The sequence below is a fragment of the Filicampus tigris genome, chromosome 21 (assembly GCF_054856515.1).
Source record: "Filicampus tigris isolate MCC_2025a chromosome 21, RoL_Ftig_1.0, whole genome shotgun sequence".
NCBI lineage: Eukaryota > Metazoa > Chordata > Actinopteri > Syngnathiformes > Syngnathidae > Filicampus > Filicampus tigris.
Window position 1 is genome coordinate 4932185 of NC_141237.1, and position 16655 is coordinate 4948839.

The 16655-nt window shown below is 45.2% G+C and overlaps 3 protein-coding genes across 7 annotated transcripts in view; 2 read left to right on the forward strand and 1 right to left on the reverse strand.

Moving 5' to 3' along the window:
* acad11 (acyl-CoA dehydrogenase family, member 11) overlaps window positions 1–16655 on the reverse strand; it is a 29418-nt gene that overhangs the window by 6532 nt on the left and 6231 nt on the right. For 4 of the 5 annotated variants that reach the window (XM_086020489.1, XM_086020491.1, XM_086020492.1 and 1 more), the window contains 10 exons: window positions 16256–16363; window positions 15583–15681; window positions 7289–7361; window positions 6460–6545; window positions 5990–6061; window positions 5688–5842; window positions 5480–5596; window positions 5208–5317; window positions 4706–4831; window positions 2842–4105 (listed from right to left, as the gene is read on the reverse strand). In XM_086020489.1, coding sequence (XP_085876615.1) covers window positions 4723–4831; window positions 5208–5317; window positions 5480–5596; window positions 5688–5842; window positions 5990–6061; window positions 6460–6545; window positions 7289–7361; window positions 15583–15681; window positions 16256–16363 — 929 coding nt within the window. In that variant the 3' untranslated portion in view covers window positions 2842–4105; window positions 4706–4722. Of the gene's footprint in view, window positions 1–293; window positions 685–1697; window positions 1914–2002; window positions 2703–2841; window positions 4106–4705; window positions 4832–5207; window positions 5318–5479; window positions 5597–5687; window positions 5843–5989; window positions 6062–6459; window positions 6546–7288; window positions 7362–15582; window positions 15682–16255; window positions 16364–16655 lie in introns of those variants that run through there. The other variant, XR_015084224.1, reaches the window with a different exon arrangement.
* On the forward strand, window positions 31–1144 carry LOC147127304 (solute carrier family 22 member 14-like). The gene is made up of 2 exons (XM_086021579.1): window positions 31–663; window positions 1130–1144. The coding sequence occupies exons 1-2, from the start codon at window positions 286–288 to the stop codon at window positions 1142–1144; spliced, it is 393 nt and encodes a 130-aa protein (XP_085877705.1). The 5' UTR covers window positions 31–285.
* Window positions 9920–13987, forward strand: ackr4b (atypical chemokine receptor 4b). The gene is made up of 2 exons (XM_086020537.1): window positions 9920–10046; window positions 11436–13987. Exon 2 carries the CDS (start codon window positions 11444–11446, stop codon window positions 12563–12565), a length of 1122 nt encoding a protein of 373 aa, XP_085876663.1. The 5' UTR covers window positions 9920–10046; window positions 11436–11443; the 3' UTR covers window positions 12566–13987.

The window sequence follows — 16655 nt, forward strand, 5'->3', positions numbered from 1 at the left end:
GACCTATTTCACGTACGATACATTTCACATATTGGTCTATTTTAGTAGAGCATTTTCATCTACTCTTGTAAGTGTTACATTGCTGGCCCGACAATCCCAAAGCGCGTTGACCCATGCGACACGTGTCTTCGACACGCCTTTGCGGCCCAGCCAACCCTTTATCATTTTCGATTTTGTGCATGCTGGCAGCTCATAAAAGGAAACAACTTGATTGTGTTTAACCATTAACGGGGCGCATTAAAACGCAAGTGAGCGCGTCTACGCTGTAGAGCATTTTCCTTCAACATGAGTACCTTCGCGCACGTCCTCAAGGAGATCGGCGAGTTCGGCTTGTTCCAGAAGCGCTTGGTGGCGGCCCTGTGCATCCCCAGCATCTTCATCGCCTTCGACCTCATCGGACAGGTTTTTGTCGGCCTCGATTTCCCAAACTACTGCAACACCGACTGGATCCTGGAGCGGGCGGATGCCGACCTGACCGCGGAGAGGCAGAAGGAGCTCACCATCCCCGTGAGTTCCCATGGAGGCTTCGAGAGCTGCCTCATGTTCGCGCCGGTCGACTCCGACCTGGAGACCATCGAGCTGTACGGCCTGAACGCGACCGCGGGCTGCCTCAATGGATCCGAGCTCGAGGTGCCACCCGGGGCGTCCAGCATCGTGACACAGGTGAGACAGGTTCCTGATTACCTACGAAACAGAAGAACAAAAAAAAAAAAAAAATGAAATATGGAAAATATGTGACTTAATAGATGCAAATGTATCTGTCAATATAGAACAGGAAAGTTAAGATTTGGCCTTTTCATTGTGTACAGCTTATCAAACTATTCAGCGCTTTTTACACAAAATACGCCCCTCTATATATGACACCGGCAAGAGTGACCCGATATAAATTAAACAGTAAAGGACCTCAAGTTGAGCCTTGTGCGAGGATGGCAAATGTTTTATTTAAGTGTCACAGTAACAATGTTGAGGTTGGCAGTTGTCTTTTTTTTAGTTGTCTATGTTACTTCATAGGACGTTGTGCCTACAGCACACAGACTTAGATTTGTGAAAAATACATGACTTTTGTTCGAACCAGATTGTTGTCATTATTTGACCTCTTTGTCACACAGTTCAATCTGGTGTGTGACAGAAGCCTGCTGATTGAGGTGTCCCAGTCCGGTCACATGGTTGGACTTCTTATTGGCGCTCTTGTGTTGGGCTACATGGCGGACAGGTCGTCGTTTCTTCAAACACACTGACTGAAGCCAGAATGCGTTTGGAATTGCCAGCAAGAAATACAATTTATTATTATTATTTTGTTTTTTTTGTAGGTTCGGCCGCCGCTTTGTGGTCTTGCTCGGGCATTTTCTTCTTCTCGTGTCAGGCATCAGTGCTGCATTCTCACCGAATGTGTACGTTTACATCGCTCTCAAGTTCATGTGTGGATTCTCCCTGTCGGGCCTCATTGCCACTGCGTTTGTGATCGGTGAGTAGAACCTCACAACACACGCAAGGCTTATCAACAAACGTATCTGGACCCTTTATCGCATTTTACCGAGTTCACGTTACAAAATTTAGAAAAGGTAAATGTTCACCGTACAAGGTTGAATGCCAGATTTGGGAGGACCACCCGGGTCATGGAACCGCAGACAGGCGCGCCGTACACAATAGGCAGAATTATGGAATAAATTCTTTGCCCATCCATCCATCCCACCTACCTGCCCATTGGCACGAATGAAGGTTCTCTTCTTGCGCTTCACGAAAGGTGGCGAATGGTGCGAGTCGTCCAAGTTTGCCCTCTGCGCCATCGTCAGTCACAGTCTTTACCCCATCGGTCTGGTTCTGTTGTCCGGTCTTGCCTATTTAATCCCCGACTGGAGGATCCTCCAACTGGCCCTCTACGGCCCTCTTCTTGTTGTCCTGCCCGTATTATTCTGGTGGGTAACGGTCGCGCGACACTTCAGACACTCATTCATAACGCGAATGGAAAAATCAAGGGTAAATGAGGCGCATTTCAACTCACCAGGGTCCTGCCGGAATCGGCTCGCTGGCTCATGACTCAGGGCAGGAAGGAGGAGGCCGTGAAGGAGGTGCGCAAAGCGGCAAAGGTCAACGGGAGGGACGTGTCGCAAGCTCTGCTGGACAAGGTCAACTACAACGCAAAGCTCAACCGCCCCGCCCGTCGCACTTATATTCACAGAATCCGAATAAATGCGGAACAAGCCGCACCCGTCGTGCGCGTTTGGGCATCAGCGAGGCGCGGCCAAATTAGTCTGAAATGATGGAAAAATGGACTAACCCATGTAGATGGAGTTGGAGGAAATACCCAAAAGAGGGAAGATGCTGGATTTCTTCAAGATCGCGTACCTGAGAAAACGAGTGCTCGTCATGAGCTACGTGTGGTGAGGATTTAACGCACCCCGGGCGACCGTCCGCGTGATTCGTTCATTCGAATGTGGATTGGCGACAGGTTTGGATCCAACTTGCTGTACTTCGGCCTGAGTCTGAGTGTCGGCAGCTTCGGAACGAACATCTACGTCACGCAGTTGATCTTTGCTCTGGTGGAGCTTCTCGCCCGTCTGGTCTCTTTGCCGCTCATCAACCGTTTCGGGAGGCGAGTGGGTGAAGTTGTCTCGTTACTGTTGGGCGGGATCGCCTGCCTGTGCCTCGTCTTCGTGCCAAAAGGTAACGTCCACAATTTCTTCTGGATGTTGCATGTGGAACTGGGATTTGATTTCATGTGAATGTGAATTGATCAGACACATTATCACGATCCAATGAAAAGCGTGCGTCTTCTAATTTTAGGAGTTCTATTACTATACAAAAAAACAAAGGATATTGATCAAAGGAAAAAAAAAATGGAACATTTGACGAGGCATACTTTAATTTGTATTTTTATCTCATTAAAGGTGAAGTTAACCCAAACATTTGGTTGACTTGCCCTTTAAAGAAATTAATGAAAAACAAAAGGAAAAATCATGTTTTGCATGTTCATTTGTATGCATTATACTGCCCCCTGGTGGTGGCAGGGGTGCACACATTTATATTACTGTATGTTTTTAATTCATACCGGGACTGTGTGTTTGTGTATTATTATTATTATTTTTTAAATGTATTAATGTTTTTCCCAACAAAGTATAAAAGGAGTATTGACAAATATAAAATCCTCTTTTTCAGAGTTTACTGTTGTTATGACAGTCATAGCCATCTTTGGAAAATTTGCATCCAGTATTTGCTACGCCATCCTGTTTGTTTATACAGCGGAGCTGTACCCCACCACGCTAAGGTAAGGTCAACAAATGCTGTTTTAAACTTTTTGGGCGATTTTATTTTATTTTTACACATTAACAGATTACAACATCAGTCAACAATGAATGACATTCAAACACCACCACCCCCTATATCTGGAACAAAGCAAAAATAGTGCCAATTTTTTTCTCTGTTGTGAAGTTAAATACTACAGGAAGTAATCGTTAAACTGTATCCTCGCGTAATAGATATCTTTATTGTTGTAAGTGTTAGGGACGGATCAACGGAAGCGCGTTTAAAATGATAGACGCACCGACCGCTAGATTACTATTTGGTCCAGCCGGACAAAATGGCGGATAAACGGACGGCGGAAGGGTACCCCTGCTGTAGGCGGAAGGCGATAAACGGACCGCGAATTAATGGTAAATTGCCCAGCTCTGATATACAGTATACTGTCTATACTTTTTAATTAAATCAGTCCATTTATCAGTTATCGGAATCTCATTCTGCCAAATATCAGAATCGGCAAAAAAAATCCATATCAATCAGGACCTAGTATCAACCATCATGATCATAATCACAGCATAACACAATTTGGGTTTTGACGTAAAAACATGACAAAGAAAAAAAAAAATCCACAGCACATGGCGTTTGCTGTTTTTTGTGTGTCGCTAGGCAGAGTGGCCTGGGTCTGAACACCACGTGTGCCCGGGTGGGAGGCATCCTGTCCCCCCTGATAAAACTCCTGAGCATGTACCACCACAGCCTCCCCATGCTGGTGTACGGCGTCGTACCTGCCAGCGCGGCGGGCCTCTGCCTGCTGCTGCCGGAGACCCTCAACACCGAACTCCAGGACCACGCCCAGCAACAGGAAGGCCTTATGGAGGGGAGAAAATAACAATCGTTAATGATTACTTTTTTTCCATCTGTTTTTATGTAATTTGCAGTCAACCCGAGACAGGAAAGACTGCGTAATGATGGAGGGGGAAAAACAAGAGAAAAACCACAGCAAAAGCACTAAGTTGTAGTTACTGCTCGGTTACCGTGGTGATATTTGCTCGTCAACACAGAGCAACTCACATTTCTATTGCAAGATGGTTTTTTTGCTTTTTTTACAGTATGGAAATGAAAAATACACATTCGGACATTTAACAGCTGTTTCAATGGTTTTCTGTATACAGTATGTGTATCAGATATGTACCGTATTTTATGAATGTCTGCCTGTTTATGGTTTCGTACTTGTTTTAGAAGTTAGCGTATTAAGAAATCGATCCGTAAATACAACACCCACGCGTGTATATGAGCCCGCCCCCGCAAAATGTCCCTTCAAAAGCCGAATGTCCTCTCTACCCTTATATTATGTGCTCCCCCGATTCGCTGGCATCCCCACTGAAATATAATACATAAATAATTTGATGGATTGGAATTTCTTGTATTCAGACATGTACTTTTTGTGTGTCAAGAGTGTGTCTCTCACCTTTCTAAAAGCTGGCATCACAGTTTGGCTTTGGCGAGTTGATCCCTCAGCTCCAAACGGGCAATGGTGGACAAGTGCACCTCGTCTGGTCCATCAGCGATACGCAGAGTTCTTGCGTAGGAATACCTGCAAGGAAAAAAAATATATACATATACATTTCAGGAGACAGATCTTCAACTGTGTGGTGTCAGCGTCGCTGTGGAAATGACACCGGCAAGAGTGACCCAGTATAAAATAAACAGGAAAGGACCTCAAATTGAACCTTGAGGTACACCGCATGTTACTTCATAGGACATTGCGCCTACAGCACAGAAAAAAAAAATTATATATTTTTTTTGTACTACCGTGTGTGACTTGAGACAAATAGGCAGGAGCATATTATAGCAATTTGATTTTTTAATTTTTTGATTTTATTGATTGTTGTTTTTAACTCATGTTGGGGGGAGGGACGAAAAGTACTACATAAATGAAGTGTGATTGATTGACTGAAGTAGATACTGACATCTGCGCCAAAGGGAAGTCTCCAGAGACGCCGGCCCCGCCGTACACTTGGATGGCACAGTCCACCACTTTGCACGCCATCCTGCCCGCTGCCACCTTGATCAGCGCAATCTGCACCCATGAAGCGCACGCGCACACATTAAGACACTTTTCCAAAAAAAAAAAAGAAACAATCAGACCTCTGCCAATGTCCAAAAACAGATTGGTTGCCCATTACACTTTTTCCTCTGAACAAAACGCCAAAGAAAGCGAGCGTCAGAGAAGAATTCTCACCTGTTTGCGAGCGGCTCGGCTGCCGAGCGTATCGAGCGCGTGCGCGGCACAGAGTGTGAGCAGGCGGGTTTGCTCAATCATGAGTCGGCACTCCGCCGCCCAGTGAGCGACCACCTCCTACGCACACACACACGCACGCACACGCACACACGTCATGATGCAAGTTGTCCACTAGGCGTCGACAGAGGCTTTTCAGGGCGCTTCCTACATGTTGGTAGAGTTTCTTGCCAAAGGCTCGTCTGGACGCGGCGCGTCGGCAGAGCAGCTCCAGCGCCAGCTCGGCCAGGCCCACGGCTCTCATGCAGTGGTGCAGCCGGCCCGGACCCAGACGACCCTGGGCGATCTCAAAGCCTCGACCTTCGCCTGCCAACAAGACGACGACGTTTCGGGGGGAAGAGACATGCGTTATTGCAATATATATTACAGTACTCTTAATAGCGTAAATGTTTGGTTTACAAAAAAAAATTCAAAATCAAATACAATTCTTGACTCACTCCTGCTGACACCTACCGAGAATGATGTTGGAAGCGGGGACATGCACGTTGTCAAAGTGCACCTCAAAATGGCCCCCATGGATGGCGTCTGGGCAAAGACAGGGTGAAATCAAGTTGGGGGGGGGAAAAAAAAAAAAAAAAAAAAAAAGTACGGTGGACATTTCATTAGGAACACCATGTAATGTGATTCAATAAAATGTTGTTGTTTTTTTTTTTAATTTTAAAGCTATGTGGACTGCTATAAATTCCATGCTTTTACAAAATTGTCAAGCAAGTTTACAAATTGATCAATTGCTTATTGTTTTGTGGACTTTGCAGACCTTCGGCAAGTATTTGGAAATTGTACCAGTTTGTAAAACCTTTGGAGTTGATCAAAAATATTTTAGGGCTCAGGTTTCATATACATTGTAAAAGTAAAATTTGCACTTAATTATAATTACACAGCGTCGCGTGATTGCGCCTTGTCCGACACGGTGGCGGTCATACCGTCTTGTCCAAAGACGGTGAGAGGCCTGATCAACTTGACGCCCGCCGTATCCATTGGCACCAAGATCATACTGTGTCTGGCATGTCTGCAAACGTTCATCAACGGAAAAGACATTCAACGTGAGCAACGTTTTGTGGCTGAAATAAGAATGCGCCGTATCACTGTATATCCTGGGTGTGGTTTTCTCCGCAATGAGCTCTCACCTCTGAGCACCAAACAAACAACATCAGGATTACTTTTGTATGGTGATGGAAGGCCAAAGTGCACACGCTCACGTTTAAGCGTAAGTGGAACAGGAAAACAAGAGAATAAAAAGAAAACAAAAACTTCAATACTCGACTGTGGATGACTACAATTTAGCCCACGGCCAGTTTCTGGTTTTGCATTTCATGTGCTGAAATCGGTGAAATATATATCGGGTTTATTGGTCGGATAATTTGCCTCATTCAAACGTTTATGAGAATCGAGGCACAATGGAAAAAAAACAAAAAAAAATGTTGGTTTTATACAAATATTTCAGTCACAATTTTACAGGAAAAAAAGTTTTACATTCCAAAAACAGTCGAGTCAAAAAGGAACTGACCAAACTTTTTGGGTTATTTATCAAAACCGATAAGTTGGGTCAAATGAATAACCCACAAAACAAACACAAAAATTGGGTTGTGTTGCACAACACCGCAGCCCCGCCCCCAAAATTGGGTTATTACAAAATAATACAACCAATTGGGTTGGCTGCACATTTTTTTTTTTTTAGTGTGCAACAGGTCTAAAGTGGAGGACTGAGCTGGGAGGAAAGGCCTTCAAGGTGGCGACAAAGCGTCCACTGACCTGCTGCTGCTGGCGTCCTCAGGGCCGCTCCTACACATCACGATGGCCACTTTGCATCGAGGATGTCCCGCTCCTAAGAGGACCACACACACACACACACACACACACACACACACACACACACACACACACACACACACACGTGAAAACCTTTGGGAACGACCCTTATGTGGGCGTGTTCTGGGAAATGTGACCCTAGCTGGAAAAGTACAGCCGGGCAGTGACAGATGGATGACTGACCACATGCCGATTGATATTTCCTGAAATGTTCACATTTAGTTGCTAAAGGTTGGGGGGAAAAAAAAAAATAGTCAAATAAGGCCATGATGAAATAGATTTGTTTTTTTATTGTGTTTTTTGTTTTGTTTTCCCCCTCCCCGAGCCGGAGGTCCGCTTTTATTTAGACTTGCGGCTACTTGGTTTCGCGCGGCCTTTGAAGCCATCTGCAAGGACACGGCGACCAAAAAGCCAGTCTTCCTGTTTTGATTTTCATGAAACGGGCCCCCGTGAGGACTTTTTTTCTCGTAAAAATGCAATTGTCTCTTTATCTTGAAGTGTTACAAGTCTTACAAAGTTTCCACTTTAATCTCAGGAAATTACAACAAAAAAATAAGCTTTCTAGAAATGGCAACCTTTTCTAGAAACATTTTTTACTTTACTATTTTAACTCCATTCAACTGATTCTTGTTGTTGTAAAAATTCTGACTTCGGAAATGGTGTCTTTGATTTCCCTGTTTTCCCAAATGTATTTTCTTGTGATACTAATAATATTGTACATTCGTGTAAACATTTTCAAACTTTCTTCTCTTTAGCCGCCGCGACCAAGATCTTTCAAAATATTGAAAACACGAGCGGCGGCTGAGCCATCATGAAAATGTTTCATTTTCATATCAATCATTTCGCTAGCTTGTTAGCCCAAATGAAAACCAACACGCAATTTTACTCGAATGAAGTCCCACTATGAAGTGCTACACTTAATATTGCCCACCGGAGTTTGCCGTAGATGCAATTGGCATCTGCCCAAGTCGTTTTTCAGTATTTAGCACTAAGTGTAGCATAACACGACTGCGGCGAGAACAGCCTGAGGCAATCCCCTGCTACAAAAGACAGAAGCTGTCAGGTCCAAACGTGTTCCATCCGCACTGGAATGTGACGACAACCTTCTCAACCTCTATTTTGATTTAGGCACTCTTGTCCGGGAGACATTTTTGCCATTTTGTTGATTTTCTGTTGCTAAACTTAGCCTCATTTTCCTTCGCCGGCCAGGAATGTCCCGCTGTGTAAACTGGATGGCGACAGACAAGCAAGTTCATGTTCTGCGTTTTCTCTCGCCTCAACTTTGGCGGAATACTGCTGAAAGACCCCTTGAAAGCGAGAACACCATACATGGTGAAAACAAAAAAAAAAGAAAAAAAAAAAGAGAAGGCTGACGTACTTGTGCAAAGGGTTGCGGCCACCACGCGGTTACTTGTTTTTATAACACTGTTACAGTTGGCATTCAGGTATTGTAAAACGGAGGTTTTAGCATAACATGCACAAAGCAACATGCTGATGACCTTTTGTACAAATTAGCGCCGCACTAAAAAGAAAAAAAATATGGGGAAAAACGTTCAATTGACAACAAAATAGTTGAGCCTTCCTCTAAGGTGGTGATAACGTGAAATTATTATGGATTCATTTCATGAGAATGAAGTCCAAATATGAGGGAAACAACTGAGGGTAAAAAATAAAAAATAAAAAAATAAAAAATTATGAGAAAAATAGCTCAAGTTTTGTGAGGTTATTCACATAACAAAAAAAAAATGCATGACAAGTTGTGCTTTTACAAGAATAATCTATTACGAGAAAAACTGTTGCATTTTTAAGAGAATAAAGTCACAATAGAGAGAAAAAAAAAATCAATAAAGTTCCACATTTAGGAAAAAACATGTGAATTTTACAAGAATAAAATGGGAAAAAAATACGCTTAAAAGACTAAATTGGCAGCACTGACGGAAAACAGTTCTATCTCCACGAGCATAAAGTTGAAATAATACAAGACAATCTTGCAATATCCAAAAACAGACAAAGAGAATAAAATCGTATGTTTAAGGTTAAAATGCTCAAATAATGAAATAAATGTACAATTTTGGGGGAAAAAAAAAAAAAAAAAAAATCACTACACTCAAGTCAAAATAGAGTTAAAAAAATTCAAGAAAATGTCTATTATACATACAAAGTTGAAATTGCATTAAAGTGGGAACTTTTCCAAATTTAAAGCACTACAAGATAAAAAGTCAATTGCATTATGAAAATAAAGTCACAATATTGTGAGGAAAAAAAAGCAGTTTGTATGAGGTAACGCAATAAAAATGCGTCAACAAGTCGTACTTTTACGACAAAAAAAAAAAAAAAAAAAAAAATCAGTGCTATGACGAGAAAGCATTTTCAACTTTATCCTACAAAGAAGCGCTGTGAGGAAATCTTCGCATGACAAGTACTAAGGTGTTTTGGGGGTTTTGTTTGTTGGCCTGCGGGCGTAAACAAAAAGACTGCTCAGGAAGCTGAAGGAGAGAGAGTTGAGTGCATGCGAGCAGTAAGGCACGCAACACACACACACACACAAACACACACACAGACGGTGAAGGGAGGGGGTGGACACCGGGTGCTTTTTTATTTTTTTTTTCCCTCCGGCAACTTGGCTCCACAGACACACAACAAGCGTCGGAGTGTGCGTGGACATTTGATTACCGGGCAACAGACAAAAGAAAAAAAGAAGGTAAGAACTTTGAATGTTTTTTTTTTTTTTTTTGTCTCCCTGTAGTTGGACGGAATGTTACATTTAAAAAGGTGTATGTTTATTTTGCTGCTTATTTTATACCTTCCTTCCTTCCATCTAAAGCAAATTGTTGTTTTCCCCCTTCAGAGTTTAACGATGAGTCAAGGTCCTTTTTTTTTTTTTTGCAACCAAATGAGGATCATGATAATCACCTGATCTAAGAAATTGCCTTATTGGTTTACAGGTTATGATTTTTATAGAAACCATTAAAGAGTCTCCAACTGTGCCGTGTCCTACAGAAAGCCAATTCCGTGATTTTGCCCATGTGGAGAAACGGGGGCAAAGAACGTTTTAGAAACGGCAACGGCATCAACTAAGCAAAAAAGTATGCCGTTAAGATTCTGCGCCTGGTGGCAATTTCAAAATCTTATGCATGCCTTGAAAAAAAAACCATTTTACATCTCCCAAGGGGTTTTGCTTTATTTGCAAAAAGAATGGACCACATTGCTTCATCCAGTCTTGAATATGCGGGGAAAAAAATGACTTGACATGTTTCGGAATGTTCCATCTGTTTCATCCATTGCGGAACAAACCTGCACTTGGAAGTCTTTTGCGGCTGGCTTCAGGGCGTGTTTTTCAAACTGTGTGCCTGAGCCGCGAGATATTGTCAGGTGTGTCGTGGGAAATGATCTCATTTGTGCGGTCTAGCGCCTGGCAGCGTAATGCTGTATCTACTACGTTGTAGTACTCTTCCGTACCAGCAGGTGACAGCAGCAGCAGCAGGTAGCTAATTGTCTTTGTTTAGAGACAAGCGAATGAGAGACGACGCATATTGGTCCAAACAGGCACGTTTCACACTGTCAATATGAAACATTAGAAAATACTTTTTTTCTTTACGTTTATTTAATTCCTATTCAAGACGTTATAACATGACGCCATTCTTCAATGTTAAAAAATGCTTATTTAAACAATATAGCACGTATATTGTTAAAATAAGCTTTTTCTTGTTCACAATTTCAGCTGGTGGTGTGCCGCGGGATTTTTTTCAATCAAATAAATGCGCCTTGACTCAAAAAAAAAGTTTGAAAAACGAGCAGGCCCACTCGTTGAAACACGGCATTCTGATTAATTTTTGCGTTTGTGGGATATAAGTTAAGCAGCAAAATGCACTCGTTTTTAGCCATCTCCGGGGGCGGCCATTTTGTCACTTCTGTCGATCACAACTGCTCACAACGACCAATCACGGCTCCCATTCAGAAAACAGGTCAGCCGTGATTGGCGGTTGTCATGTCATTTTCAGTCGACAGAAGTGACAAAATGGCCGCCCCCCGGAGATGGCTAAAAACGAGTGGATTAACACGCCACAAATTCCACCCCCCCTCCCCACAGGGAAAAACATGGAGGATTACTACTACCACGACGACGACGAGGACTCCGCCCATAACGACAGCTACGACTACAACTACGACCACTCCATCTGCGACAAGGAAGCGGTGCGCTCCTTCGCCGCCGTCTTCCTCCCGGTCATCTACTCGCTGGCGCTGGTGGTGGGCCTGGCGGGCAACGCCCTGGTGGTGGCGGTGTACGCGTCCCGCTCCCGTCTGCGCACCCTGACCGACGTGTGCATCCTGAACCTGGCCGCGTCGGACCTGCTGCTGCTGGTCACCCTGCCCTTCTGGGCGGCCGACGCCGTGCACGGCTGGCGGCTGGGCCCGGCCGCCTGCAAGCTCACCTCCTTCCTCTACAGCGCCAACTTTGGCTGCGGCATGCTGCTGCTGGCGTGCATCAGCGCCGACCGCTACCGGGCGCTGGCTCGCGGCGCGGCCGGCGGCGGCGGCGGCGCCGGCAGGGGCCCCCGGGTGCGCAGGCAGTGGATCCTGGTGTGCGTGGCCTTGTGGGCGGCGGCCATCTTCCTGGGGCTCCCTGAACTGCTTTTCTCCACGGTCAAGCATTCCCATTACAGGATGTACTGCACGGCCGTGTACCCGCCCAAAATGGCCCGGCCGGCCAAGGCCGCCCTGGAGCTGCTGGAAATCGGCCTCCGCTTTGTGCTGCCTTTCCTGGTCATGGCGGTGTGCTACTGCCGGGTAGGCCGGGCCTTGGCCCGAGCGCCCGGGGTGCGCAGGGACAAAAAGTGGCGGGCCCTGCGCGTCCTCCTGGCGGTGGTGGCCGTCTTCTTGCTAACGCAGCTGCCCTACAACGCGGTGAAGCTTTGCCGGGCGCTCGACACCATCTACGTGCTGGTGACCGACTGCGAGGTCAGCAAGGGCCTGGACCACGCCTTGCAGGTGACCGAGAGCCTGGCGCTGACCCACGCCTGCGTCAACCCGCTCCTCTACGCCTTCATGGGCTCCTCCTTCAAGGGGCACGTCCTCAAAAGCGCAAAGCGCCTCGGGCGGCGACTCGGGAGAGGCGGCGGCGGCGGCGAGCCGGCGGTGGAGATCGCGCTCAACACGCGCAATCAGAACCGGTCGCAGTCCGGCTCTGACGAACCCGATACCAGCACCTTCAGCATGTAAAAGGCGCGACTCGGGCTCGCCGCTAATCGGCAGCAATTTGGCTTTTGAGTCCTGAGGAAGGATAAATACTATTTTGCTCCTAGACAGCTGGAAGAGGAGGAGTTAAAGTCATGAGACCCGCTAGTCACAGCTAAAGCTGCAAACGCCCTATAGTGAACCCTCGCGATGGACGGGGTTAGGCAGCTGGTGAAAAGCTGCCAGTAAGCCCCGCCCCCTTGAAAAAAAAAAACAGTTTGCCATCATTTCAAAGTCATCCTACAACAATAATCTTGAAAAATACTCGCTTACAGATGTTTTGATTTTTTTAAAAAAACTTCCACTAACCACCCAGGCTAAACTTAGCTCCCCTTTATCCCTGTTATGAAAGTAATATTTCATTTTGGCGCCATCTGTAGGATGTTACAGAAAGAGCACACAAACTACATGCAAGGGTGAATAGCAAACCGCAGATAGGCGGGCCTTCACTGTATACACACAATCAGATTGTTCTCATCTGAACCGATTTTGAATGTGTGAGAGACCCCCGCACGAAGGGGGGGGGGGGGGGGTTGGGACAAATCACGTGTGCTTACTGCTCTTACAGTTTGTGGGTGATGATCAACAAAAGCACACCTCAAGACTGAGCTGACTGTCCCTTGTCGGTTCAAATTTTGAAGGAGATGAAATGTAAGGAGATAAATGGAGTTTGATCTCGAACATTTACATGAGGATTCTTGCACGTATTGCGTTAGTTTACCATTGCATTTTTGTCTTTTTGGATGTTACGTTGATTGAAAGGACCGATAAGGTCACCCACTTGTACCACAAGTTGTCCTTTGGTACCATTAAATGTGAGAATTGCCGTTGCTTTTTTTTTTTTTTTTTTTTTTTTTTTTTTTTAAACGCTTTGGGTGCGGACTAGGAACTTCAGACTTCACAGCTGTTGACAAATGAGGCCGAAAAATACTCAAGATAGACTTGAAACATGGAACTTGGGTCTGCGTTATGATGGAATGCAAGAGTAGAACAGAAAAAGTTGGATGGGAAGAGAATTTACAGCGTTTTCCTACGAACGGCCAATAACAGTCCTCCGATGGTCGTCATAGTAACGCTTGAGCGACCCAAAAGCACATTTTTAGGATTTTTTTTTTTTTTTTTGTAAGTTTGGTTTTCTGTTCCAGACATTTTCTCTGTGCGGAACAAATATATTCAAAATTTGCCAAAGATTATGGGGTTTTTTTTCAAATTATTTGTTCTTTAAATTAGCCTGAAAAGGCAACTTTACATAAAAGCAACAACAACGCATGGTTACCTCGCACCAACATAACACTGGCAAGCTCATGTGGGCTATTTTCCAAGAGTATTCCTCTTTTCTTCCTTTTTCAACACCAATTGAGTCAAAGTAAATAAAAGCAAGCCGGAGTCGGCTCATGTCGAATGGAACTCGACAGCTTGCCATTCTTTCCATCCGCGAGGACCTGTTAGTCATCCTCTTTCCACAGCACTGGCTAAACTAAAAGGGTACGCCGCCACAGCCATTTGGAAGGGATCACCATGTCCTGCCTGCTGTTTACACGCAGACAATGGAAAGAAAGCCGCTGCCTCATAATAAGGGACGTCATTGGAGAAACGCAATCCAACGCACGGGAAGAGGACACTTTGGGGGGAAACACCCTTGAGGCGATACTCGCTCATTGTCAACAAATTATTATTATTATTTTTTTTTTTGGGGTGAGATCGCAGCGAGACCGAGACGTTATGACTCCCTGCAGAACAGGGGCGGGGAAGCGTTTTCGGGCCATTTACAGTCCAACGGAGCAATCGAGCGCGTGTTTATTGTTACGCGTGGTGAACGGCGACGCATCAAACGCAATCAAAGCTCGTACAGCCTCGGAGGAGCGAGATCACAGAATCGATTAAAATGTTGACATTCCTTCCCAAGCGAGAGATTTGTTGGACGGCGGACGTGGGGAAAGATTCACACCCATCTCGGTCCAAAAAGGGCGGGGTGCAAAGACAAATACATAAACAAAAAGGCGGGGGGGGGGGGGGGGGGGGGGGGTATCTCGGATGACATCTGGGGCGTCGGTCGGTAATTGCCGTCACTGAGCTTTGGGTGTTTTGCTCTTGTCGCAAAAATGACCTCGCCAGTTGGAGGCCAACCAGAACGAGCGGCTTGTGACATGCGGTGGAACGTCTGAGGTCAACATAATTGCGTTGCATTTGGGGATCATTTGGCCCATTGTCAGGGGGGAAAAAAAAAAAAAAAAAAAAAAAGGGGGGGAACTGGGATGGGATGATCCGTTCCAGATCAGCTCGTCACGGTGAATCCTTTAAAATGTATAAGGCAATATAAGACGGTCAAAACTAACAGTCAAAAAAAAAAAAAATCATCATCTTTGCGCAAGATGATTTGTGATGCCGTCTCACCTTTTCACATCCTTAAAGTCACGTGGAAAGTTTGTCTTTGCAAGAACATTCATTAGGTGCTCCCACTCGTCTAAACGCGGCATTCGTATTAATATTGTTTGTGGAATGAGAACTAAGATCCACCCGTATGGCCGTTTTATGCTCTAAAGCCTGTGGAAATATTGTTCAAAAAAAAAAAAAAAAAATTGTCCTCAACTACAACAAAAGCACAAGCGAAATTGAAACTGCGACAAAAAAAAAAAGAGAAATGCTCACTTTTGGTGGATGTATATAAATATTTTTTCTGTGACAGCATGTCTAATTTTTCAAATCTGCGAAAAAAAAACAAAAACATCAGCGCAAGAGTGCTGGACAAACCTTCCAGACTCACACAGCAGAGGCCCCAAGCAGACCCATAAATATCGCCATGTTTAAAGAGCACTCTGCTAAATCCAATTCAAACACTTCCAATAAACAAAGTATGTTTATTCGGCCGAGCCGAGGCATAGCGCTGCTAGAGTGAACAAGCATGTCATCAATCCAGGAAATAAACACATCCGCGATTGCCGTCTCGTGCGTTGTCACGTTCAATGACTCATCTGGACAATATAAAAAAACGACGCACTCACCGCTGCTCCACCACTTCTTCCCGTTGATGACAAACTGCTCTTTGTCTCGGTGGAGACTGCAGGCCATGTTGGTCGCGTCGCTGGACGCCACGTCGGGCTCTGAGGAACCACAACTCGGTTTGAGTCTCACAGAGTGAAATGAAACCTTTGAACAATACATTTGAGTCGTTTTGAAGGAGAATAAAGATCCTTTGTTATGGAAAAACGGACTTTTCTTCCATTTAGGGATCGTAAAGGAAGGTCATTTCATACAGTCCCTTCTAATAATATTGGATTCCCCCCCCCCCCCCCCCCCCACTGTCATTGTGAGCTTTCTGATTGTGTTTTACAAGGTCCCTATGGTAATTAAGTCTCATACGTGTTGGCATTACATCATGTTCCTTCCCCCCTTGAAAATCGGAAAAAAAAAATCCAGCATAACTCCACGCAGTGATGTGTTTGGAAAAGCCTGGGGGGGAAGATTCACGCCCGCTCTGATTACCTCGAGGCCGCAGCTGTTTCCACGCAGCATAGCAACCACATGGACGGGAACACTGGGGGAAATTACGCACCGATTTCGCGGGAAGGCTCGGCGGAGCACCACCCCAAAGATTCGATTAAAAAAAAAGAGCGTTTGCTTTTCTGGCTGCCGTCCTGCGTGAATGTGCTCCACCGTGCGGAGGCGTCGAGTCACCTGTCATGCAGAAGCACGAGCGCATCTCTCCTCCGAGCAGAGGTTCCAGCCACGTCTTCTTTTGGTCCTCGCTGCCAAACATGTGCAGCACCTCCATGTTCCCCGTGTCTGTCGACAGGAGAAGGCAAGTGTTAAATATTCACAACAATGTGCAAAGCGGCCGCCGTTTTTGTGCAAGTTTTGAAAAAACATGACGTGGGCACTTCAAAGGCCTCTTAAATCCTTAATAACAAATAAATTCAGGGGGGAAAAAAACGTACCAAAGTAGACAATAGGGCTCGACCGATTATCAGCCAGGCCGATTATCAGCGCCGATATTTGGCGTTTTGACGACTATCGGCATCGGCCTTTTTTAAAACTTAACACTGTGGAAATCAAAATTGGCATTTCTGCCACTTTG